A 27,145-nucleotide genomic window follows, 5' to 3' on the forward strand; every position below is an offset into this window, starting at 1 on the left:
TATATGCATATATCCCCCCAAAATCTGTTAAGTTCTCTGTTAACTAATCATCAAAGAAATGAAATGAACATAAAAGGTATTTTTCACATATCAGTAGAACCAAGATAAAAATATAATGACTGATATTGATGAGGATATAGAGAAACAGCAATTCTCAGGCACTCTGATGGTAATGCAATTTAGTTTGGCTTTGGAAAGCAACATGGATCAAACAGAAAAATGTGCATTTCTTCTGATTCAGTAGTTTTGCTTCTTATGATTTATTATGGAAACGCTGTAAACTAGAGCACTAAAATGCATGTGTAAAGACAGGCATCACACCTTCCTTAAATTATTAAAAACTGGAAAACTTCTAAATGCCTTTCAAAGGTAGACTAATTAAAACAAAATTATGGCGAGACCTAATGAAATAATACCTAGTCATGAAAAATGAGGCAGACCTCAAGAGACCCCAGTAACAGCCATGTGGAGCAAAAGAATGGCCCAGCTGAGGCCTGTCCTACAATGATTGTTATAATAATAATAATAATAATAATAAAAAATTAGACCATTATACTTTCATGAAAAGCTGTCTCTAACATATTAAGCTAAAAAAAAAGTTATAGAATAGTACTATAAGGTCATTCATTTTTTATTAACTCTGTATGTTTGTACCTATTCTTAGAAAAACCCTAATATTATCTGGTGGTTATCTCTGGACAGTGACGGGATAATAGTTATAATTATGTGTTGTTTGAATGTTTTACAAGCATCTACTATTTTTAAAGCCAAAAAACATTCTACTTTGGTGGAAAAATAGAATTAAGAAGAATCAGTAGAAAAATGACAAAGAATTAAAGACAAAAAATAGCCCTGGCTGGTGTGGCTCAGTGGACTGAGTGCCAGCCTGCGAACCAGAAGGTCACCGTTGGATTCCTGGTCAAGGCACACGCCTGGGTTGCAGGCCAGGTCCCTGGTTGGGAGCGTGTGAGAGACAACTGATTGATATATCTTTCACTGATTGATGTTTCTCTCCCTCTCTTTCTGTCTCCCTTTCCCTCTCTCTAAAAGTAAATAAATAAAATTTACAAAAAAATTAAAAAGATAAAAAAGATAAAATTGTAAATGTACTAGAGGGTAATAAAATATTTTGTAATGCAAAGGTGGTAAAGACCTTCCTCAAAAAAAAGAAAGAAAGAAAGAAAGAAAGAAAGCAGTGGTTCTTAAAAAATTCTCAGTAAAAACCTATTCACATACAGATTCCCCATTCTTCTGTCCCAGAAACCATGTTTTGAAAATCTAGGGTGGAACCAGGAGCAGTTCTATTTGTTAAAGTTCCATAGGGGATGCATTACTAATTTTAGCTTCGTACTTTTCCCAGATTTTCCGAAATGAACATGCCTTTACTTTTACAGAGAATAAGACAGAAACACTTAAAGAAAAAGGCCCACAGGTAATTCTTACGCAGTGGTGGGCTATGCCATTAAGGGAAGTGCAAGAGGACAGACTACAGGAGAACTTATACTCCCTGTCAGGACCAAGCCATGGGAACAAATGTGAAAGCAATCAACAAACCAGGAAAAAAATACTGAACACACAAGGCAGAGCAAATAATAATGTAGGTATTATTTTTTCTCTTCCTCCTGGCCAGTCTTAATTTCTCAAGTACTTCATGCCAGGCTCTTTGTTCAGTGCTCATTTAATACCCAATTCCCAAGGAAGGAACTAACTCAGGGCCAGCATTACTTTACAAGAAAAGTAACTGAGGCCCACAGGTATGCGCCTTGCCAGGTGGTACCCTCAGTGGTGGAGGAGAAGATCTAGCAGTAGAGCTCCCACCCATAACCTCTCTGCCACCCACCTTGCTTTATAAAGTGTTCTAAGAGACTCTAGCACAAAAACTGGCAAAGGACAGGAACTAAGCAACTCAAAAAAAAGAAGTATGTATTTCTCTAAATATAAGTACCTTAAATTTTTACCAGTAATCAAAAAAATTGCTTATCAAAATAATGAGACACTATCATTTGCTATCAAAGCTCAGAATAATAAACCTACAGCCTTGGGAGCATCTTGTAATGCTGGTGATCTGGCAAGTGGCTTTTGTTGGAAGGCAATGAATGTAACAATATCCATCAAAAGTCTTAACATTTATGCAGTATGCATTTCTGGAACTCAAATCAGCTCACATGTAATTCCTAATCATGGAAAGAAAAGGCCAACATGGTATGGGAGTCACATTGGTTCAACTGTGACTCCTCCAACACATCTTAGCATTTTGAGCCATGAGTAACAGCAGGTAAAAACAAAGCACACAGACCCAGCAGCTGTCCGGGTACAGCCTGCTCACCCCACTCCCACTGCTAGATTTGGCCACATGATCTTCGCACGTATCATTTGTCACCATATCTCAACTATCATTTACACAAGTCCATCAAATGATTTTGAAAGGCAAATCTTATATTTCTGTGGTATTCCTCAATTTTTAAAAGGAATCAAGAGTACTTTTATTAGGGCTGCTATTGTTACATGATCTTGAATAATCAATACCAACCCCATTTTTCTATATGCCCTGTACTCGATCTTAAGTATATAATCACAGATGTGCACAGGAGTACATAAGTTTATCTTGGCATTATTCCTAGAAAAATAAGTTATTTTCCACTAAGAGTCCAAGAATAGCTTTTAATATCTGCAAAGGACTCCAGTGCAAACAGTAAGAAGCAGAACTTGACCAAGACAGAATGGGGATGAAATAGCTTCCTCCCACCACATAAACCACTGCCACAAATCCACATCAGGCTGAGATCCCTATACACAGTTCTTCAGATCAACCTGGCCTCAAATCCCATGTCTCAGATGGGGTACAGACCCACACTCCTCTGACATTCTTCCCTGGGCCCATCTGGAAACTTTCCTTCTCCCCAACCTCCCGTTAAAAGTTAGAAAATGACACCAAAGTGAACACCAGGTGGGACAAGAGATTGCTCTGCAATATTTGCTTGTTTTGATTCCCCCCAAAGGGCCCTAGAACAGCTGGGTATACAAAGCTTCGGAGTCATAAAATAAAGAAATTACTCATTAAATGCACACAGCTATCAAACTGGGAAGGAGAGATAATCACCTTTGAGATAAAGATCAACTGGTAAGAAACATAGCTGTTTTAGATGGAAGGAATAATGTTTCTTGTGTTTTATTTTTTTTCTTGGTGTTTATTGACTAAAAAAAAAAACAACTTTATAACTCAATATGTAAACTCAATAGGAAAGTAACTTAAAACTATTTTAAGTTGGATCAAAATGATTCCTAAGAAATCTTCAAAATCAGAACGCTATGATCTTACCCTGGAAAAGTGGCTAAGTCAAGAAGGAAAATGCAATGGGCAAGGTGGAGGGCAAAGGTAGGGGGACTGATACGTGAACAGACCCTACCCCCTAACTCTATACCCTGACTCAAGATGATTCCTTCTGAACTGCAGAGCTGGTCTGCCAAGGAGGAGTGAGTGGTTACTTGCTACTGCACAAAAAAACCCTACAAGGTAGAAGGTGCTGGATCAATCCCAATGGCCAAGGTGATGGGCCAATCAGACCAGCAGGTCTCAACTGACTTAAGGAGTCTGTCTCAAAAGGTATCGGGCCCACTGACCAAATGACCAAGAGTTCAGAAGAATCACCAATTTATTAAGAAAACTTTCAAGGAATATTCTTGAATACCATCAATATTTAAAGACATATTCTTCAAAAATATTTACAGTTAAGTTTTTGATAACTTGGTAAGTTAATCATTTGACTAACAAATTTGTTTTAGTGACTTGAGCCTTATGACCATTTCAGATGATTATGGAAAAGGTAAAATGAAGTTAGGGTGATCAGGGCCATGAAAAGACAGCCATGGTTCCTCACTCTTCAGATATGATAAAGTACTGTATTTACATCTTTGGTAGCTATGACTGTCCCCATCCAGACCCATTAAATGTACTATCTACCAAGTTCTAACAGTCACTTCATTTCTCAGAAATGTCTGGTAAACAGCCCCAGTTTGGGTTGCTAACAGGCACGCAGAAGTTCCAACCCTAGTCACTTGTAGGTATGGAGTTTAGACAGGAGAAACCTTGTTTCTTAATGGGTCTCTATGTATGGTGAGAGAGCTGAATGTCTCTGGAGATAATTTATGCTTCCACGTAGAAGGTTTCATTGAAGAAAGTATACCAACCACACTCTAGAGAAGACATTGTTGGTTAATGGAAACCCATATTGGCAACAAAGTTAAATGACCTTGACTGAATACTTGCAATACTCTCAGGTTGTGCCTGATGTCAAAGGACTTCATTAAATTTTATCAATTTATAGTTTCTTGATATTTGTAAGATATCATATTTTGTGCTTAGGCTGTGTTTCCCAGCTGATATATATTGTTCACAACAAAAGGGGATGTTTAAATAGTAACAAGGATTTATACAGCTACTGATAAGAATTTGGACTAAAAGTTATTCTTTTTTTGGTAAAGACTTTATTTATTTATTTGGGATAAGGGGGGAGGGAAACATTGATGTTTGAAAGAAACAGCGACCTGCTGCCTCTCACACGCATCCCAACTGTGGACTAGGCACAATCCAGGCATGTGCCCCGACCAGGAATCAAACTGGAGACCTTTCACTTTGTGGGAGGATGCTCAACCAACAGCCACGTGGTCAGGGCTAGACTAAAAGTTATTCTAAAAGGTCCCATAAACACATGTTCTCAGGTGGAGGCAAAAAAGAGTAACAGAAGTAAAATCCTAAAATTATACAAACACTTGGATTACCAGTAATTATGGACCAATACTTGCCAATATTTTCCCATGTTTCCCAATTCAATTACTGAGGCATAATTCATAGTCATAGAATGCTTTTCTACAGACACTGCTTTTGTGGTAAAGTGCTAACATAACTACTCACTCATTGTTTCCATGAAAATGAACAGAAGAGCTCTCCTTATTCCTGGGCTAGAGGGAAATATCAGACCACCAGTGATTTTAAATCCTCACTTGTGAAGGACAGGGAGTTAGTGTCCTATGTTAGGAATGTGAGCATCTCTGCAAGGAAGCCCTTGGGTACATGAGGTTTAACCCTGTTTGATCAGTTCACGTCTCAATCCCTTAATGATCAGAGACTGGATGCAGGAAACAAAACACTATGAGAGAACAGGACAAACAAGGGTGTGTGTGGGTGGGGGGAGTCTTGTAAAGTACTGAAGCAAACAGAGAGACCAACAAAGTAAGCCCATCCCACAAAGGGACAGCTGGGCATCTGGTCACTCACTACAGTGGACAGTGGCTCTGAAAACATTCTACATCAGTGATTTTCAACCTTTTTCATCTCAGAGCACACAAACTAATTACTAAAATTCTGCAGCACACCATAAAATACATTACTTGCCAATCTGACAAAAAACAGGTCTGATTTTGATTCATTCACATGGATGTCTATTGTGTTGACTGTTGTCATTTTTCATCAGACAATCTAAGGGAACAGAGGTCAGTGCCCCGACTAAATAGTTATGTATTGCATGTTTTAAAAAATTCTTGTGGCACACTGGCTGAAAATCACTGTTCTACATCAAAGTCACTGCTGGAGCTTGTTTAAAACTGTAGATTCCGGAGTAAGAAAAAGAACAAGACCACCTATTTGGTAATTGTCTTGAACTGCCTTAAAGAGAATTAAGTGACATACACTGGGAAACTGATAAAGAAAAAAACCTGAAGTTTCACAAATAATAGTGACCATAAAAACACAGATTCCTCACCCTTTCTCTAAGACAGCAATTTTCAACAAGTGTGTCACAGAAATTTTTAAAACATGTTATACCTGACTATTTAGTCAGGGACACTGACCTCTTTTCCCTTAAGGCTGTCAAATAAAAGAAAATGACAACAGCCAACACAACAATAGCTACCCAATGTGAATGAATCAAAATTATACCTATTTTTTTGGTAAGATCAACGAAAATTTGTTTCTTTCGCGTGCCGCAAAATTTTAGTAATTAGTTTTTGTGTGCCATGAGATGGAATAAGTTGAATGTCACTGCTCTAAGAGTTATTGAACCAGAAGGACTGGGTGGGTCCCAGGAACCAGTCACTCTGATGCAGTGGGTCCAAGGACATACTTAGAGAAACACAGAACTGTGAGTTGCAGTTACCCCAGCAAGGGCCATGGCTGATGGCTTGCCACCCATGTGCCGCCAGTGGCTCTGTCTCAACTATGTTATTCTGAATTCTACAACCCTAGCTGGTATAAACAGACCTTCATCAGTTACACTTCCCTTCCATTTAGAGACCTGGATCAGGAGTTGCCTGGGAGCCTCGTCAAAATTTTCCACATCTATTCTCTAACGTATGACTGAAACAAATCCCAACACCACTCTTGTGAGCAATTTTAAATAAGCAACACTCCTGATAAAACTCGTGTTACAGTTTTAAGAATGGTAAAGTCTCACAATGTAGTTCTTAGTTTTTCTCAAAAAGAAAAAAAAAGTCACACATTGAAACTGCCTATGAGATATTGCCCTTGTAGGAGACCACATCCGGGGCCCAACAGGGGACTCCCTGGGGGAACCTGATGATAAGGCCCCTTTGGGCACCAAACTTTCGCATGTTAGATACGCCTGAGATGTGTCCCACTTCCAAACAATGCTACGTAAAACACCACCCCCGCTCCAGACTGGGTTGTCATGAAGGTGAGCAATGACCTTATTAACAACTCCCGTCCCACCTGGAGTCTGAGATACCCTCCTTCCTGCAAAGGCTCTCTTACTCTGTGTTAAGACATATTTCTGATGAAAATGGAAGGACAATGTCACCAGGAATCAGGTAGCTTCCTCTTCCAGAGGACTGCCCTGGAACTACTTTTCCTTCCACACTCTGCTGCACATACCTCCTCTGAGAAAAGCCCCTCAGACTTCAACCACAGTCTACAGAAAGACAATACAATATCCTCCTCCTCCCAAACTTGCTCCTGTTCTTTTGTCAGTAAACTTTAAATACTTTTAAAGTTATTATATCCATGTAAGCTCTCCTGGAAAATTGTGTAATAAATATGTTTAATAGCTGTGTCATTCATTAATTTAAATTATGAGCAAGATCATGCATACTGTAATTTATAAGATCTAAAACTTCACTGTTTCTAAAACATCCTGATTTCAGAAAAAGTATAATGTGAAAAAAAAATGCTCATCTTGGAATCATGAAATATAGTGTGGTGAAATTTCTAACACTCTTCCAAAATCTGTAGAAAGGTAAAAAATTATAAATAAAATGGCCAAAGACAGAGGTGCAATGATACGTCTGAAAATTTAGGAAAATGTGCTACTTGCTTTTGAACACAGTCCTGAGTATGTATGCCCTCAACAGTGACCCACGTGCAACAGGAGCTCTGAACCTTTCAGCGCTCCCACAGCCTATCCCAGAGGATGACAACAGAGCACCATGACCTGCAGGTCTCCAGGTCCCCATGACTCTAAGTTACATTTAACTCTCGGTGGATAATGATTTACCTACAGCTTTACCTGCAAGTTCCAGTGATGCAGATCTGCCCTCCTCTTAATCACTTCCACTGCACCATTTCCTCCTGTTCAAACGTACTCCCCTTTAGACTGCAGAACACCGTTCCCTTGCTGTCTCCTTTGCTGGCTCCTCCTTGATCCACTCTCTCTTCTAGTTCTTTCCCCCCGCATGATCTTGTTCACTTCACAGTCTTTGCTGCAATATAGTTACCCCAGCTCCCACATGGGTGCTGCTGCCCTAATCGTATGCCTACCAGTCTGCCTGACACCCAACCTGGACATATCACAAACATTCAAAAGGAACACATCTGAAGCGGACCCCTCTCTAAGTCCGTTCCTCCCTCAACTCTGTAAATGATGCCACCATCCACCAAGTCAATTCACATGGCAACCCCACACGTCTACTGCATTGGCCAACTTCATCTGGTGTCCTGTCCCTACTGTGATCAGCCACCTCCAGGCCACAATCTCCTGTAGCTCAGACCACTGCAGTGGTCACTGACACTCATGGCCCTCCCTGAAACGGCTCCTGTGTAATCCCCAACATCCACTCACACTGCTCTCCTTCACTCGAGAGTCATTTTTCCCACTGGACTTCTGCCAGATCCTACACAAGCCAATGTTCTCCCAGGGCCCTGGGGTCTCCATGGCTTCTGTTCATCCTTCTGATCTTGCCCTCAAATCTCCCTCCATGGTGCAGCCTTCTCCAACGGCTCCATCTAAGGAGGTTCCCGTGTCAACCTCAATTGCCACATATTACTTAGACCTGTTAGGGCAGTTTGTGCTTTGTAATTATTTTTTTCTCCAGCACCACCTCCTCCCAATTTCATGAAAGAGGGTGAACTCTATGTCACATACACCTGCATTCCTGGTGCACCTGGGCACAGACAGGGCATTCGACAAATGTGGCAAATTAAAAGAACGTCCCTATCTCCCCTTTCTTAATGCCGCCCAATGATGTTGCAATCCTCTAGAAATGAGGAGAGGAAAAAAGCAAAAGCTCCTTGACTAATGACCAAGTGGTTTAAATCATTCCATGAAGAGCTCAAACAGGGCATCAGAACCCTGACCCTAATTGTTTGGTACATTGAATCCAGTTGGGCATCAAAAGATTACTCCTTATAGCATGACAAAACATACAAATAAATTCAAGGATTCTTATTTCTCTTTTCTTTTCTTTTTTCATTAACGAGACTTAGATTTTTGGTAACTGCTTTCCCTCACTGTGCCAAAATCTATAATTCCAAGGGACCAGAAACAATTTAAAAAATTTAAGGAAGACCACAAAACATGCTCGAGGAACTGCAAACAAACGATATAAGCACAGGTTAGTTAGCACTCCCAGTGGACTTGGAGCTGCTAAAACATGGTATCAGACATAATTAAAGAGAGCATTGGGCTTTGCAAACAGGAAGCTACAGAACCTAAACAAACCAAAACCCCTCAGAACCTCAACTTCCTCATCTGTAAAATGGGACATGTGACAATGTCTTTCAAAGAGACTATTGTGAGGATAAGAAAAACACAGGATACGATGGTACTTACAAAGATGTCAGGTGAACTGAGTGCACTGGCTGTCCCACTTCTCTGCCCAGCCCTCTCATTGCTATCCTTACAACATGAAGGCTCTGGCTGGGTCACTCTGTGGCATAGACATACAGGCTGGTAGGGCCCTCCCATCACCCCACATATGTATGAGGAGCTCACTCAAAGCCTGCCCTCCAAAGGTACCTCCCGGAGAACGTCCACAAGTGTCCTGGTAGGAAACTGACAGCTAGGAAAGGAGTACAGATGCTAGGGAGAGTGGGTGGAGAGAGGGAGACAAAGAAAGAGATAGGGAAGAAAAGAACCAGTTTTATTCCTGCTAGATGTCACGAAGACAGACACAATGAAATGCTGTTGTTACTGCCTCACCTAACCATTCGCAAGAGCAGGAGTTCTCACCTGGGGCCATTGTGGGGAGGTAGAAAGGTGAAGGGGGAGAGTGCTATGAGCATCTAGTGGGTGAAGGCCAGGCATGCTGTTAAATGTCCCACAATACAGGACAGCTGCCACCATAGAGAATGATCTAGTCCCAAATGTTAATAGTGCTGAGGAAAAGAGAAGCCCTGCTCCAGACCAAAGGGTTGTCCCCACTAGCCCTGGAAGAGGGGAAGGAAACCAGAAGCCTCTTCACAGTCGTTTGAACTTGACCCTAACAAATGTACCATTTTCAGAAATTCAGTCAGTCCCCTAGATCAGCATAGGAAGGCAGGGGAATGTGAAGCAAAGGTATTCCGCCACCAAGCTGTGAGTGAAGTAGAGAGGATGGGAAACGGGGGCTGAATAAGATTAGGAAAAAGAGAGGAGAAAAATATTAGGTCAGAGTTTCCCAGACTACAAAACACAGGATAACTGTAAAGAAGCAAATGCTTTTACTCTGAAGCCAAAATGTGCTCCAGGTCGCTGAGCAAGCTCCGATGATGACTGCCAGCACTGGAACCCAGGCTATGGTCCCCCCAGTAAGAAATGGAGAAGGAAAGGCAGGTGAGATTAGGGAGAATGTGGGTGCTGGATGCGGACTGCTGTCTCCAGAGCTTGGAGAGGCAAGCTAGGGGAGCAGGGAGTTTTGTTTAGGTACTGGATGTATATGGCTGGAACTGGACAATACTGGAAGGGCAGGTTCCCAGCAACAAGCCCAGGGAAGAACAGAGTTGACTGTTTCCGGCCTCAACTGATCACCAAAGGCACATTAGATATTCAGCAGCTATGTGTGTACAGTGAGGTCTGATAAAAAACAAATGCTCCCCCACTTTACTGTTTGGAATTAAAGGGATTTTATTCTGTGGTGCAAAAGGAGCTATTTTTCCTATAATACCTTGGTTAGTTAGGCCAAGAGGTTACAAGGATAATGCCTATTTTATAGGTGAGAAATCTCAGGGAGAATGAAGACACACAAAACCATCTACCAAGTTAGACACAACGCCCACACCTCAGAGACATGATACAGTCCTTGGAAGATGAATGTCCTTTGTTTAACTGTAACACAAATCGATGGGCTTCTACTGACAGCCTTAACCACTGACAGACAGAATGTGTGCTAAAACCTGTCTCTCAGATTCTCTTGGCTCTAATAATGAATAAAGCAGGTGACTCTGAAGAGAAAGGTACAGAGATTCAGAGTCATGAACCCTGTCCCTCCACAAAGGGGAGCCTGAGAGGACTGGCTGAATCATCTCTACCTAGCCCCCTGACTGCCAGATCATCTCAGAAAATGTAAACTCACTGAGAGAGAGCTACTCGTAAGAATTATGGGTTATTTCCCTATCACCCACAAGACACTTTTACTTGCAGATCTTCACTGTTAGCACAATAAAATCCACACAGCAAAGCACCTGAGAGCCAAGGGCAACTTACCATGTTTGGCACATTGGTGACCGAAGCATTCTTGATGTCTGCGGGGAAGGGAGGCAAACTAGTGACCACATTCTGTTTGCTGGGTAACTGGGGGTTCACTCCAGGGGCTCCCATTGGCTGTCCTCCAGTTTGACTAAAGGGTTGTCCAAATGGACTTGTGTTACCAGTCATTCCCATCTGAAACAAAGAGAGACAACATCAGCTGTTTGAACAACAGTTTATAAAAGGGCCTGGAAAATGCTCACCTTGACTCAGGGAAACAAAAACTGTTATTTCCTATGAAAACTTAGTATCTATGATAAAAGCTCATAGGATTCTTAGGATTCAGAGTCAAAATTATGAACAGAGCAACTTGCTCAAACAGCTCACACTAAGGCAGAAGACTAATAAAGCTATTATCAACAGCTACAATTGTCTCGTCCTCCTAAACATCACCCCAAGAGCCAGCAATTTCCCATCCTTACCCTCAGCCATACTCAACAAAACCCTCCAGAATCACTGAAAAACAGGAGCTTCTTCGGCTTAACCTTAATTACTTTCCAAGTAAATAGTTTTTTTCAGGTCTCCCCATGAGATTGAGATTAAGTTTGCATTAGTTCAAAACACGAAACACTCACAAGGAAACGATACAATGTTTGGTATTTACTTTAAAATAACCTAAAGAGGAAAGAGGTACTTACAGGAAAACAGTCTGGATGACAAAGGACTGGCTGTATGTTGGTAACTCCCAAACAGGTGACAGGTATGCACGTGAGGTGTTGTTACATTATCCTCTCTAATATTAAATAAGTTTGAAGTTTTCCATATACATTTTTTTAAAATTAGTGAAATGAAACATATAGTAGATAAAGGCAAGAACAAGAAGGAGGAACCCCACCTATGCCTCTGCAAAGGTCTGCAACCAATACATGATCACGATTCCCTTCTAGTTAACTGAGCCAGACTGGATTCCCTATGGACACCTCAGTTCCAACCTCCACAGAAGAGAATTTGGGAAACCCCAAAATGATATCCTGATGCTCACTTGCCTCCCCTGGAGGAACTGAGACCAATGATTAAGAAGCTGGCTTTTCTCACTGTTTCCTTTGCTCTTTCACAAAGTTCTAACATTCCACCTGCTGCATACTGCTCACTCTACTTTCTTCCCTACATCTGATGTTTGAAAACTGGGAGGAAGGGGTCCACCCAGGGAAGAACTCCTAGCAGAAGGTGTTCCCATTCAAGAGATCCTGTCTCAGTTAGCCTCACATGGTGACTGCTGCTCTAGCCTGCTCTAGCCCATTCATGCTAGGTAACTTATTCCCTTTCTATGTGCTTTGATTCTCACTTGTAACACAAATGTCTTCAACAAGATGAAATGTATTATTTCTTTCAGTTCTAAAATTCTAGGTTGCAGACAAAGCAATGCTCCACACAACTGACCCTTTTCTGAAATGTTCGTATAAAAACACAAATAAAACCAAACTATAGTTTCCACATGTAGCCCATACAGCTGTCGTTTCTCATCTTTTTAAAAAACCCCTCACCCAAGGACATTTTTTTCCCCTACTGCCTTGGGGGAGGGGCGGGGGGAAGGCGGGGGAGAGAGAGGAGAGAGAGAAACAGATTGGTTGCCTTCTCGTAAATGCCCCAACTATGGATGAAACCCCCAACTTTTTGGTTTATGGGATGACACTCCAACCAACTGAGCCACACCAGCCAGGGCCATTTCTCACCTTTTTGAAAGTGAACACATTCTAGCTGCCACTTTTGCCCTATTTGCTTTACTTGAGTAAACAGAAACAAATTTCACTGAAACTCAAATTCAACTTGAATAAAACAAAAATAAGTTTTTCAGAAAGACCATTGATTAGGCTCAACTTTAAGTTCAAATGACTTAATCAAGGCAGGATGGTAGGTCAGTAAACTTTCAATATAAAGGGCATTTCTATTCTCTATTAGGTTCTTTCAGTTGTTAACTGAAAACTCAGGTATGAAGCAAGAATTTACATTTTCAGGAAACATTACATACACCAGATAAACTCCATGTAGCAATGCTTCTCTCAGAATTTCTATTGTATCTGCTGAAACAGCTTTTTAGAGGCCTAAGTATCTGGGAAGAAAATGTAGTTACAATTTACATTTCTTAAATTTCATTTAAAATATCTTTACTAGGACCACATATTCATAAGACACATGCATCTATTCACCCCTCCTTGAATTCATCCTTACAGTTAACCAGCACAGGTTTCCCCCACTATCTGAAAGTGGAGAGTTCCTATGAAACCCTTCATAAGTCAAAATGGTGTAAAGCAATTATCATTAATTTATATAGAAAAATTGTTTAGTGTTCCCAGACCCCCAAAATAACATACCAAATAACATATAAAACCTAAAATAACACTAACATATAGTAAAAGCAGGAACGATATGATAAATACATACCACACTTTGTACACTCACCAATCCATTCAAGCAACAGGTTTTCCATTTTACCCATTAATGGGTATCGACTAAAAGAGACCATACTTTGCTACTAACAGAACCAATAGTAACGTAGGCGGCTTTCAAGATTCTTGCTCTCTGCATGCATGTAAATAGTATGAATGGTGGATACAGGCACGTTCAATGCACACAAAATGTGTTTATTTCACCACAATCAAAATGCTTAATTACATCCAGTTTTATGCTAAACTGAACACCCTCATGAGCTTTCTTAGGCTTTTCTGCTACCTTAGGACACATTATATTAATGGATGAACAGCATAAAGAGAGAGAAAGCCCAGACACTCACAGACACAGTTCAAGGATATAGTGGTTTGATGCTGAGTGTGGATCCTGGGGAAGGAGTTCAGCTGGGTTACCCTTGCTGGTCGGTGTGTGCACTGGCTTGCTGCTGAATGCTATCTCACTTTTTGCCTTTTTTTCTTTTTTTAAATAAAGCAAACTTCAAATTTCTTTCCGTTAATGAAAACATGTACTAACGTAGGTCTTTCATAAAAGCAAAGTGGCCTAACATGAACAAAAAGAGGGTGATACTTGTGTTCACCAAACCTAGCTCTGTGCAGAGGCAATTTTCCTACTTGTCATGGAGTTCACTCCTGTTGTATAATCACCAATTTGACCCCCCCCCCCCCCCCCAAATCAACCAATGAATCAGTCCAGGTCACTTCGGAAGTCGCTAGCATCAACGAACCAAAGTGAGTGACAGCTGGAAGGTGGAGAAGAGGAGATAACTTGTCCTTTCAGTCATACCAACCATCCAAGGTAGTCATTGCCCCTTTGGTGTAGAGAGGAAAATAAATACCCAGAGATCAAGGAACTCCCAAAGCAGTTCTGTGGGTCTCAAATTTCATCCCACCTATTTTTAAAAAAACCTGTTTCTAAAACATTGTAAACATTTTTGACAATATTCATATGATCACCTTGCTAGGGTGAAAATGGGGTAGGTGTGTGGTTTGTCTGGTCCCTTGGGTACTACTTGCCTGGTGAGCTCCTGGGGCAAAGTACTTTCTAATTGTTTGAACCAAAGTGCTTCAGGATGTTTTGAAACACCGATAGGTTTCATCAGAAATTTTGTTCACCTCTTCTTTTTGGCAATCCAATAGTGAAGAATACTATCTCAACATGGTCTTGATCCTCATGGGGCAAGAACCAAAGTAAAATCGAAGTCAAAGATCACAGATGGCAAGGTAAGGAAGGTCTACCTCACAGGGGACTAACTATATATTTAAAAAATATGAAAAATTTCTCTTCCTCAGCTTAGAACAAACACATGCCAGAGATGAACCAAAGCAAGTCTGCGCTACCTGCAGAGGGTCAGACTCTAAGGTCAGGGCTCAGGTCTCTCAGTCTAGGACCAATCCAAGCCTTTCTGTAACCAGTTAGAGTTACAGGACAGAGACCAAAGGACGGTTCTCCAATAGGCCACTGATGCCTAGCTCCTAAGTAGCCCCTCAACCTCGGGTTCCAAACTGTCTCCTGATAGAGTCTGGTAGAACCAGAAAGATGTTCTCCAGCCCTAGCCTGTAGTTTGGGTAAAAACCATTAGCTTCTAGGGACTTCTAGATTTCTTAATTTCTGTTCTACATCTATTGTCCCTTGATGAGATTGAACATTCAAGTCTAGACTAACACACATATTTTTAGCATCAATACTTATAACAAAATAGTCAATTCAAGATGTAAAAATCTACACATTTCTTCTAATTTCCTGACAGTTATTTGATAACAATTTAGTAAACTTGGCTTTATTTTCAACTGAAGTTGATCAGAATCTGGTTTAAAGCTGCTTAAGAACCACCATGTAATCTTTTCAATAACATTCGAAAAGCAGAACAGCAGAAATAAGCAACTATTGATGGTAAAACTTATATAAAATATGAACAAATTAAAGCCTAGAGATGTTTACATTCTGCCTCATTCAGCAATAACCCATAGAAGATAAAATTTCCTTTTACTGTTTTTTCCAGAGTCGCTTTAAGCATTAATTCAAGTTCAATTTCAGAAAACAGGAAAAGTTAATTATATTAAGTACCTAAAAAGGTAAACTCTCCTATAAAGAAATCTAAATTAAGTAATGCCTTATAGGTCTACCATGTTTTCCATGAAAAAAGCAGTCTTGTAAACCAAGTATATTTATCTGCTGTCCATGCCTATGACTTTAACAAGAGAATAAAGACACTGAATTATAGTTCCTGTTTATAAGGAAAGAACAAACTAGGTAAGAAGGAAAAAAAATACTAGTGCCAGATCTGGAGGCCTACCTGCCCTCCTACCCAAGGACAGGGATTAAGTATTAGACTTAGCATGACTCTAAAGCCTGAGATCTGGTGAGAAAACCTCTTTATTAGTTGGCAAAAAGCTAAACAAGACCTCCATTAGCCTTTATTAGCAAAACAAAGATAGCATCTGAAGCCAATTCTAGTGACACTTGGCCCATCAATCAAAAACTGCTTAAGTCCTGGGCTGTCTAGCAAGTAGGTGAGTGACAGCGCTCCACAGAAGAGGGGTAGACAATGCTGCTGTCTCTACTTTGTTGAAGACATGTACTACAGGTATGCCATGAAAAGTATTTAAAAACTACATGACTGTATGGTGTTATCTACCATAATAATACTTACGGTAATCCACCCTCAATCTGCCTCCCCCACTCCCCTCCCCGGAGCAAGTATCCAACTTTATTTCTGCCTTCCCAAATATCTGAGGTGCCTGGCACCACTGGGACAAGGAATGGGCTCCTGTTCTCTTCCACCCCAGGTCACAGAACAGTGCCACCAAGGGGCTCCTGGCCTGCAAGCAGGCACCCCTGGAGGTGTTCTTTGCTTCTGGAACAGCCCTCACTGGAAAGGCCAGGAGCTGAGGAGTAGGGATGGGCTAAAGGAGGGCAAGCAGAGTGACTGGCCCAGCCCATTCGGGGCCTCCTCTGGCCACAGGGGAGAGGAGACTCCTGGAAATAACAATGCCGGGTGGTAAGGAGCTTTGTGCTGTGTTCAGTGTCCTCACATCCCCAAGTCTTTGCTGACTTTCCCACTGTGCATCATTCGTAGATGGTCCGAACCTTTTCTTTATCTCCCTATGGGTGTCACCCCCATGAATCTGGAGACTTCCTGAGCTGCAGGGGAGGGAGGGAGGTTCTGGGAACCTCCTGGAGAGCTGCAGGTGCAGGGCAGCATTCCCAGCACCCAGACATCAGGGACAGGAAGCTGCTCCCAACGTCCCAACATGGGACTTCTCTCAAGGCCTGGCCCAAAGGAAAGGTGGGAGCAAGCCCAGTTTGTGCTGGTAGGCTGGGCTTCAGCTATAGGAGGATTTCCATAGCCTTTAAGGCTAGAATCTTCTTCCTCACCCCTCCAGACCCCTGTTGCAGGCCCAGCATCCTCCAGGGCTGAAGAAGACATAAGAGCAGGCAGAGACTGGTGTCCCCAACAGGTCTGCCTCCCCCTGACAGACCTAGATGGTCCCTTTGTCCCTAGGAGTCCTTGCGGGGAAGGAAGGGGAAGAGGGAGAGACCTGGGCCTCAGACAGGGAGGCCAAACTGGGGCTGGAAGACAAAACCAGGCTAAAACTTGCCTTCCAGGAACATCTCTGTGTCCTTGGGCCCCAGCACATGGTGGTGCTTAACTAGTATTTGTAGGAGGAACCAAATAAATGAACACTTGAGGAGACCACATATCAGGCAGTCCCTTGGAAGAGAAACCCCTATGCTGGCACTGAGGACAGAGGCAATCAAAGATGTGGGCCAGTTACCTAAGCCAGGCACAAATGAGGGTCACCATCGGTTGGAGATGGGACTGGGAAAGGCAGGGGTAACAGTCTGCTTTCTATATTCTCAATGTCTGCCATAACAATTTCACCTACTAGTTGGAGTGAACAGACATGGAGTGGACAGGCAGGCAAGTGGCCTGTACATGCTAAAAGGCTGAACACAATATGCCCTGGAGTTGGTTTTACAGGATAATGATAGCTCTGTGTCCAATGCCAGCATGTATGGGAGCCCTGCCTGGCTGTGAAACAGGTCTTCTACGGTACAGCCACTAGGCCAGGAAACCTTTGGCTTTGCTACAAGGTCCCAGACAAACACCAACCCTGAGTTGCCAACCGGTGTGCTAAAATACCGATCCACAGCCTCAGTGGTCACCTTTGACTGCAAACAACTTCCTCTGCTGTCCTAGTGTGTGGGACAAATATTTTCATTTTTTACTTGTGCCATGATATGATAGCTATCAATACATTAATAAGAGAACAAGCTCTGGGCTCCCAAAGGACAGGAAGATTCTTTCCAATAACCAGAGAATATCTCTACTACTTACTAACTTACCTGATCAAATGAGGTAGTAAGCTTGATTTTTTTATTTAAAAAGTCTTAGAAAAAACTAACTTCTCAGCACACAAACATGAATGGAAAGTCGCTCGAATCATTTACAATAAACCTGTGTTACTGACTAAATTATTTTTTATAAAGGGATTGTTAAAAAAATAAAATGTAATTAAAAAAATTTAGTAAACTGAAAACCAAAAAACTAACTAGGGTTTAAGAAGAAATATCACTGATATTGAAAAATTAAGAGCAAACTGAAAGGGTATAGAACAGATCATCAAAATGGAAGTTTCTCCACAAAACAGGGTTCTACAATAGTAGCAAACCAAGTATCCATTTCTTGCTTCTTAATAGAAAAAGGGGACAAAGAAATGTTTTCTTTGCAGCTAGGGCCACCATAGGTTGTAGCTCCTCTCCCATTATCAGCAGCCCAAACAGTCCTGGGATGAACTATGGGTCAAGGACTATCTGGGAAGTCGATGGTATATGTGCGCGTAAGCACACGTGTGTGTGGAAGGGAAGGTAGGTGGTTATGCCTGTTCAAATTCTGTAAGGTGCATTTTTGAGAGAAAAGGTCCATTGTTAAATTTTCAAAGGGGGTCCTAAGATCCCCTAAAGATGAAGAATGCCTTGCCCCTGGAGAAGGAAGCCCCTCCTCCATCCCACCTCACACAACTCTTAGGGAAGGGCAAGATCTCCCCAGATCTCACATAACCCTACCACATACAGGCCTTTTCAGGAGACACTCTTTCATCCAAAGACATCAACTACTCAGGTAAACAACTACCCTCACAAATGAACTTTTCCCAGTATTATCTCCAAATGTCTTTTGAAATGCACATTCATGAGAAGTATCATAGCTATTTATGAGCTAAAAGCTAATGGGGACACACTGTGTGACCACTGGAGAGTATCTGGAAAAGGAAGGCAAAGGGAAGATGTACAGGACTGGAGGAAGACAGCCAGAAACATGCTTCCACTTCATGATTTTACACAGATTCGGCCAGGCCTTCAGAAATGCTTTAAGAGGGAACAATGCTGAGTCTGATGTAGTTTCGATGAGACCACTAAACACTTTGTTTTTTTAGAGCTGAATTCTTTAGTTTCCCTCACCTTGATACACACTTAAAACCACACCACTGAAGAGAGCAATTACAGGAAGTACTGTGTGTGCGTGCGTGTGTCGGGGGGGTTGCTACTGATGCAGGTCATAAAACATACAGAAAACAAATATGACTTTCAACAATAAGCTTAGTAGGGACAATTAGGACAGAATTTTCAGATGGAAGGGCCTCAGAGAGTACTGGTTAAAACATATCACTTCATGGACGAGGAAAAGATCACTTCATGGACGAGGAAAAGGTGGTCCACACAGCTTTGGAACATCCTCACCTTCAGTCCAGAGTCCCTGACCCCGGCCATGAGGGCTACCACCTCCTTGTAAAGCAGAATCATGATTACTCCAGACATACCCAGATTTGCACACAGACGGCACTTGATACCACTGGACAAAGACAGGCTTAGTCCACAAAGACCCCACATTAATGCATGTTTTTGAAAAACCAAAATAAACACGTCCTGGCTGGCATGGCTCAATGGATTGAGTGCCGGCATGTAAACGGAAAGGTTGCCAGTTCAATTCCCAGTCAGGCATATGCCTAGGTTGTGAACCAGGTCCCCAGTTGAGAGTGTAAAGAGGCAACCAATCGACATCTCTCACACTAATGTTTCTCTCCCTCTTTCTCTCTCCCTTTACCTCTCTCAAAAAATAAATAAATACAATCTTCAAAAAACAAAATAAACAAAGGTTTTATTGGAGCACAGACACAAAAAGATTTCGTCCAGAGAGGCAATAAAGTACTGTGTTAAGTGTGTGGACTCTAGGAATATTCACCTGCTCTGATGGTGGCTCTGCTACTTGCTAGATGCATGACTTTGGGCAATTTACTTAAGCCTCTCTGTACCCTGGTTTCATCACCTATAAATTGAAGATAATAGCACCTCCTCTGAGAGTTATGTGTGGATTAAAAACTTCATCTACATAAAGCACCAAGAAGAGTAACTGACAAACAGCAAGTGCTACAGGGGTTGGCTAATATGTTATTATTTGGCTTTGGGAAGAATCATTTTACACTAGATAGAATTTCTTTCAAAACTATGCTTAAAGTAATCATAAAATAAATGAACATTTCCCAGAGGCCATGTGACAGGTAGGATCAGAGGAAGAGGCCATCTGGAATTACTGGCATTTGACTGAGACATATTCAGAGGAACATGCAATGAATGTAACAAAACAATCAGTTACTAGTTGTAGAAATACTTTTCATAGTCAATTACTTTCAAATTATCTTACTAGATCACAATCATTTCCAAGTATTCACTCTAGGTTGTTTTCCAGCTTTAAAAATACTCAGAATGTTCATTTCAAGCTTAAAATGTACCATAAATAATAACTATATATAATCAAACTACCCTAGCCTAACCTTCATGGGTTGAAATCTAAATCAAAATATACTGGAATCAAGTAAGAAAGAACATTCCTTTGAAACAGAAATTGATGCAACTCCCACTTACAAGTGGGCCACAACATAGCAACAAATGCCCCAATTGAGATGTGGCTTCAACCTAACTCGACAAGTTTATTAACCTGAAGTTTTTAGCATCTTTCTTCACACGTTGGTATATATGTTAAGCCGCAAATTCATGTAAGATTGTAAAAACAACACAATTTAGTACACCAAGAACAAAATTTGCCAAATAATTAAAGAGCCAGAAATAGTCAATCTTTTCAATAACATAAAGAGCCAGAACTAACCCAGAGTATGGCCATATCATTCATAAAGCCAAAAACATTTTCTTTTGGCAACCTACCATTGTTGGGAGAAAGCCAAAAAAAGCAGTTTTCATGGAAAGACACATGGCTGTATTCAGTTGTCTGCTATCACCCGCCTGCTCTTGGAATCGTTCCAGTACCTCAACTTGGCAAATAAAAGTAAGTAGAAATATGCAACAGATCACAAAGCCAAAGGCATTGCCTGGTCGTCCAGTGTCACCAGGGCTGGAGATCCTGGGTATGTGACCAGTCCACTTCTTATAGGACTCAACTCCTACAGCGATGTCAACTTTGAAAAAGAGTTTAGGGAAACACATAGCCCCGAAGTCTGAACATTTCCCTTAGATTGATAAATAACAGCTGGGAGATGGGTAAAGGTACTCTGCAACTCTGATGGTGTATCACTTGGATTGTATGTAGCCAAAATGTGACCTACAAAATAGGGTGGAAAACTCCTACAGGGAAGGTTACAAGACAGGGGATCACGGTGGAGGCCTGAGGCCTTAGGTCTCATTTGTATTCAGCCAATTTCTCTAGAAACTTCCAGCAACAAAACCAGTACCCTAACACTGATGGCAGACTTCAGAGGTCACAAATAGATACACCAGCTCTCCAGGGTATAGTCTGCATTAATTCACAAGCATAAGCACCGAGCCAAGATCTGTGGGGAAAATGTTTCTGCCGTTAATCAGATGTGTGGCTGAGACAAATTTCTTGTCCCTTCTAAGTCTTAGTTCTCCTCAGCTATAAAACAAGAAGCATTTAGATTACCACTAGGTGATCTTTAAAAGTTCCTTCTAATCCTAAAATCCAATGAAGTTTCTGATTTTTAAACAATCAGTGCTTGAATCACATGTGGTCTATACTCCTAGAAGGTCCAGCTATTTGCAGTGCATAACAACTGAGGACTCAGAGTCTGCTCAAGCCCACAGAGCCAGCCTCTGGAAAGAGAGGACCTCACCATAGTAATATTCCCTGTAGGGAGCCTGTGAGGTAGCCAGGGGCCTGTCCAGGAGATCGAGAATTCTGTAGAATACTCCAAAATGCACAGGGCCCAGGCTTTCCATAGCTTTCCATCCTCTACACCAGAGTATGTTTCAGATAAGCCAAAGCAAAATAATCCAAGGTGATGGTGATAAAACTTAAATCAATTAATTCTCCTAATTCTTCCAAGTCTTAAAATCTTTTTAGGTAGAAAAAGCAGCCTGTTTAGGATTGAGAACTCCTTTCAAATGATGTAAAGCCAAAGCAAGCCCACAGTGGCCATGGAGAAAGAAGAGGAAAGAGGAAAAGATGATAAAAGAACAGAAGAGAGTCCTGACTGGTGTGACTCAGTTAGTTGGGTGTCGTCCCACAAAGCAAAAGGTCGCCTGTTCAATTCCCGGTTAGGGCACATGCCTGGGTTGCATGGTTGGTCCTGGTCAGGGCATGTATGATAGGCAACCAATTAATGTTTCTCTCTTGCATTGATGTTTCTCTCTCTCTTTCTCCCTCCCTCCCCCTCTCTCTAAGAAATAAATCTTTTCAAAAAAGAGAAAAGAGGAAAAGACAAGACAAAAGGGAAAAAGACAAGATAAACCTTTATAAAGACAAATTTTAATTTACACTCCAGCTCAGCTAAAGCACAATGGACTATAGATCTGAGCTTTAAAAATAAGTCACTCAACAAACTAAGCCTATACCTCAAACCCTTTGCAGGGAGAGCTCTCCTGTTGCTCCTTCATGGATTTACCGTCCACTAGAAAAATGATGAAAAAGAGGCAGCAATGGAGGAACAAGGCAATGTCCATCCATACCGGAAATGTAGGAATTCAGGGGAAAGAGAGGTAAAGATGGACTGAACATGCAAAGGGGACTTTAGGGAAGAGAGGCCATGATTATTTCTAGTAAAATTTAAAGGAGAAGGAAGGCTGACATTTCAGAGAGTTTTGTTTCTCCTCTACATGTGAGCAGGAAAACTGAACCAGTTCTTTAAACAGGCTGTCAGCCAGGACAGGACCAGCACAGAGAGGAGACCCATAAGGCAGGTGTGAGGACAGAAACTCAGGGTTTCCTGTGTCTTCCTCCTAGCCAACTCCTGGGCCTCAAGAAGAGGACCAAAGGGAATAGAGTAAGATCCTGCCTAACTTATTAAATGCCATAAATCTCAGGCCATGACACATACTCAAAGAGGTACCAGTGTTTTGAACACATGCAGCTCTACTTCTAACCAAAAACTGAGTTGTATGAAGTCCTAACAAATATCCTTTGTGCAGCACCAGTGATCCCCACTGATGAGAAGATGGAACATGGACAAGACTTTGAGGACGTCCAGAGCTACCTTAACACTCTATACATTCTGCAGCTCATTTCTGGGACAGGAATGTATGACAGCGATGTAACGCAGCAGTAGTAATACTGAAAGTAAAACAGTTCTTTTACTATAAAAGTCAGTCATTACTAGCAAGAAATGTTCCTTTTACATCGTTTTTTTAAAAACGATGCAAAAAGTATCATTCCCAAAACTAACACACACACAGAGCAAGGAAGAGAAAAACATCAAAATATTTAATAGTGATAACTCTAGAGGTGACTTATATATTTTTCTATTTTCTATATTATTCAAATTCTCTACACAATGCATTGTTTTATCATAAGGAGGAAAACATTGTTTTTTTTAAGCCATTCTTTACTTATTCAAATATTCTGACAAAATGACCCACTGTTTGGCTGCACAGCTATATTTAAAATACTAATATAAGCTGTCAGTGAATAAAACTAGATAGATCAAACTGATTATGACTGCTGGAGAGTACTCCTGGGTGATAATTTAAATCAAATTCACCCTGGTTATAACATGGTTATAAATTGTCACGCTTGCTCTAATGTCTTATATATGTGACAAGAAAAAAAGCCTGAATGAGGGAGGCTCAGCCACTCACTCAGACATCAACCACTACTATTTGCAAAGAAGGCTGAAAGGAGGGAAAAGAGAAGCAAACACAGTCCACATTCAGTCAGGACATAAAAAGGTGCATGTATCTCTAACAGCTTTTGTTTATCGACTTAGATACTGCATGACTGACTCTTGGTACAATAAAAACTCTCTGTACTCTGGCTCACAATTCAGGCAGTGGGGGATACCATTTCATCCAAATCTATCTGGTACCTAAGCTTTGGAGAGCAAAATGCAAGAGATCAGATTGTGAGGGATCTTACCAGAATTTGTTTAGCTCCCAGATAACACGGTGCATTTATAACTGGAAAGTACCTACGTAAGGACAGACCTTTCCCAGCAAGCAGACAATCCAGCAGCTCTCACATGTGCCCAACTCTCACTAAAGCCCACCTCCCTCCTAGCTCTCTTACTTCTTAGCAGTGATGGTCTTCGGGACAGTGGAAATGGAAAAGGTTGTGAAAATATGCACACTTATCAACCATGAGGGTTATGTATACTAAGCATCTTCCAGGAGGAAATACTACAGGGTGGTGGAGGTGCACAGCACGCAAGGCCATGTCCTCCCAAGCCTAAGGTAGTATGCTACAAGGAAACCCGATGTGTGCTGTCAGCAGGTAGCACTGATACCCACTGCTAATTGTATTCTGAAAAGGGAGACACGGGTCTTGGTCCAGAGAGCAGACAAATGGCTCAAGAGGTCAAACCTTAGCTGGGTCCTGAGAGGCAGGCTTAACACTAACAGTAATATTCACTCTGGTGGCTGCTGTTTTGCATCCTCTCCATGAATGAGAACATGACAACACACCTCAGAAGGGGTCTGGGTATCCACTAGGTGTAGAAGTTATTCCTGCAGTTTTATAGTTTATCTCTACTTAAATATCTGCAACAACAGGACTTAATGGTCAGACATCTGGCTGGGAGTTAACTGATAATGTTAAGGTATTAATTAAAATGAACATCAAGGCTGGAGAGAGCAGGAGTAAGCTGGTTGTTAATGCTGTGGATCACTCATAAAAGGTAAGCACTGTCTCATCAGAGCATCACTCACAACATCAACAGACAGGAAGGAAACAGCTAAGATCTCTCCAATGGGATCCTGACAAACTCTCTCTGAGAGTCAGAACCTCCAGTCTTCCAGCCACTCCCACCTCCACACAGCTTTCCTTCAATGAACCCAAAGGCGGCGGCAGCGCACCTAGATGCAGCCACACCCTGACAACTATGAGAGTACAACTGCTATTAGGAGCAACTCCTATTCTACAGTAAATCTCCAAGCAAAATGGGCAAGGTTTTCAAGGAAGAAAACATGCTCTTGGTCAGTCCCTTATCTCTATGCCCCAGGGCTTCCCTCCCCGACCCCCCATCAGTATGGCTGCTCACCACTGAGATCATACACCCCGAAAGCCTGTGCACAGGGCTGCTTGGACTTCCTGTTTCTGACTGAAATGGGATGGCACATAGGAAAACACTTTGAAAACCACAAAGCACTATGCAATCTTGAGGTCGCTTTGAGATCTCTTTCAAAAACAGCACAGAAAAACCTCTACCATCAGACAGGATTCTCTACAGTGATTAGATTTTCTACAATAATACATCTGAAACTGGAATTTCCCAGTGTTATCTCTTGCCTTGTTCTAGAAAGGATTTAAGATATCTTGTTTTCCAGTTCATTCTTCATACACTTGGCAGAAAAACATATTGAACAATACAGCTCACAGGGCATGAAGTTTCCACTTGGTAAACAACAAAACAACCATTGCAATAATGTTACTTCTAATCATGCACTATTTTTCAAAAGCCAAAACCAAAGTTTCACATTCTTATCCTTAAATATATAATAATATGCACGGATGTATATATACAGAACTACTGCTTCGAATTACAATCCACTGTACCCCCTGAGTAAAAAATGTCAACAATGTTTAATTCCTCTATTTCATCAAATGCTATTTAGAGCAGTCTGGACATTTGCCTCAGTAGAACATTCAGGATAGGCACTCACTTCCTCAGCAAACAAACAAAAAAAGGAATATTTGCAGAATGAATTTCACCAAGCAGAACAAAGATGATCAAATATGCTTTGGGGTGGGGGGCGGCGGCACTCCATTTGTGAGTCAATACATCTTTATTTTAAAAATAAAATTACTAAGACAAAACTCCTGTTTCTGAGATTCAGTTACACCCATTATTTGAACCTTTTGTAAGATGCAAAGTTTTCAGAATTCACGTGTACCTTCAAAAGTATGCACTGACAATAGAAAAAAAATTGTAATAGAAAAAATACAAGAATTTAAAGGCATATGAATAGAAGTTAAAAATAAATGAATCAAGTCTACATGTATTTTAATATCACATTATTTTTAAAAAAGCAAGATGAATGTCATCATGTATAAGACACTTAGATTTTTAAACTGTTAAAATGATTAAAAAAAAACTATGAAAAAGAGACAAATCTCCCAGCAGAAGCATTCTGAACAAATTATATAACAACTCCACTACAGGAGGCAGAGCACAATCCCCATCCTCTAAGGGTGGGCTATGTACAGTGACTTCTTCCGAAGAGGACAGGATAGAAGAGGGGAAAAGGTGGAATGCTATGGTGGAGACATCTGACAGACACTACCTTCAGCCAGGTGATCAAGAGCAACAACTACCACAGTGATAAGTCATGCTGATAGCATGCGCCCTTGATATGATGTGATAAATATGACACTGTAACTTTCCTTTCATAACTAAATAAGCCTCAGTCTTATCATGAGAAAAACATCAGATAGATCCCGATAGAGGGGCATCTTAATGATACCTGACCAGTACTTCTCAAAACTGTCAAGGTCATTAAAAACAAGGAAAGTCTGAGAAAAAATGTCATGACCAAGAGGAAACTAAGGAGACAGGACAATAAAATGTAATGTGGTGTCCTGGATGGAATTCTAAATCTGAGAGGACGTTAGAAGGAAATTAAGGAAATGTATATGGATTTCAGTTAATAATGTATCAATATTGTTTAATTAATTTGGCAAATGCAGTAATAGAAATAACTACATCTAGATGGGGGCATGGGGATGGCAGGAAGATATGAGAACCCTCTGTAATACCTTCCAATTTTTCTGTAAATATAAGACTGTTCTAAAAAATAAAAGTCTACCTTAAAAATGGGAAAAAACTGCCCTGGTGGGATGGCTCAGCTGGTTGGAGCATTGTCCCATACACCAAAGGCTATGGGGTTCACTTCGATATTTCTTTCTCCTTTCCTTCCTCTTTCTCTCTAAAAGCAGTGAAAAAGTATCCTCGGATGAGGATCGAAAAAAAATGGTATTTGAAGAAACTATAATTATGCTGGCCTCCTGCATGTAGGGAAACACATTTTCACTAGCCAAAAAAGTGGACTTCTTTACAGGTCCTGCAAAACTGCTTGGCTGAACTACTATTTCAAATTGAGAGCCACAGCCCAATGAGACCATAGGGATGGTTCAGGCTATATGTGGGTGTGTTTCTAGAAAGCTGTAACAATAAATCCTTTCGTATGATGAAAAATACTCCCGGGAAACAGATTCACCATCCCAGTTATCTTCTCTATAAATTTTATAGATGGGGGTAAAACCTGATCCATACACAGAAAATTAGGTAATATGTACTTCTCCACCGTATTTTGAATTCTGCTGTATT

General features: G+C 41.1%; 1 protein-coding gene across 2 annotated transcripts in view; it reads right to left on the reverse strand.

The window, feature by feature from the left end:
• The window catches only part of CREBBP (CREB binding protein), a 134,779-nt gene that overhangs the window by 68,189 nt on the left and 39,445 nt on the right, over window positions 1-27,145 (reverse strand). For both annotated transcript variants that reach the window (XM_054589512.1, XM_054589511.1), the window contains exon 3: window positions 10,911-11,087. In XM_054589512.1, the coding sequence (XP_054445487.1) occupies window positions 10,911-11,087 (177 nt within the window). The remainder of the gene's footprint in view (window positions 1-10,910; window positions 11,088-27,145) is intronic.

This window comes from Pteronotus mesoamericanus, unplaced genomic scaffold, assembly GCF_021234165.1.
Source record: "Pteronotus mesoamericanus isolate MK-2021 breed Mesoamerican mustached bat unplaced genomic scaffold, CSHL_Meso_final scaffold_167, whole genome shotgun sequence".
Taxonomy (NCBI): domain Eukaryota; kingdom Metazoa; phylum Chordata; class Mammalia; order Chiroptera; family Mormoopidae; genus Pteronotus; species Pteronotus mesoamericanus.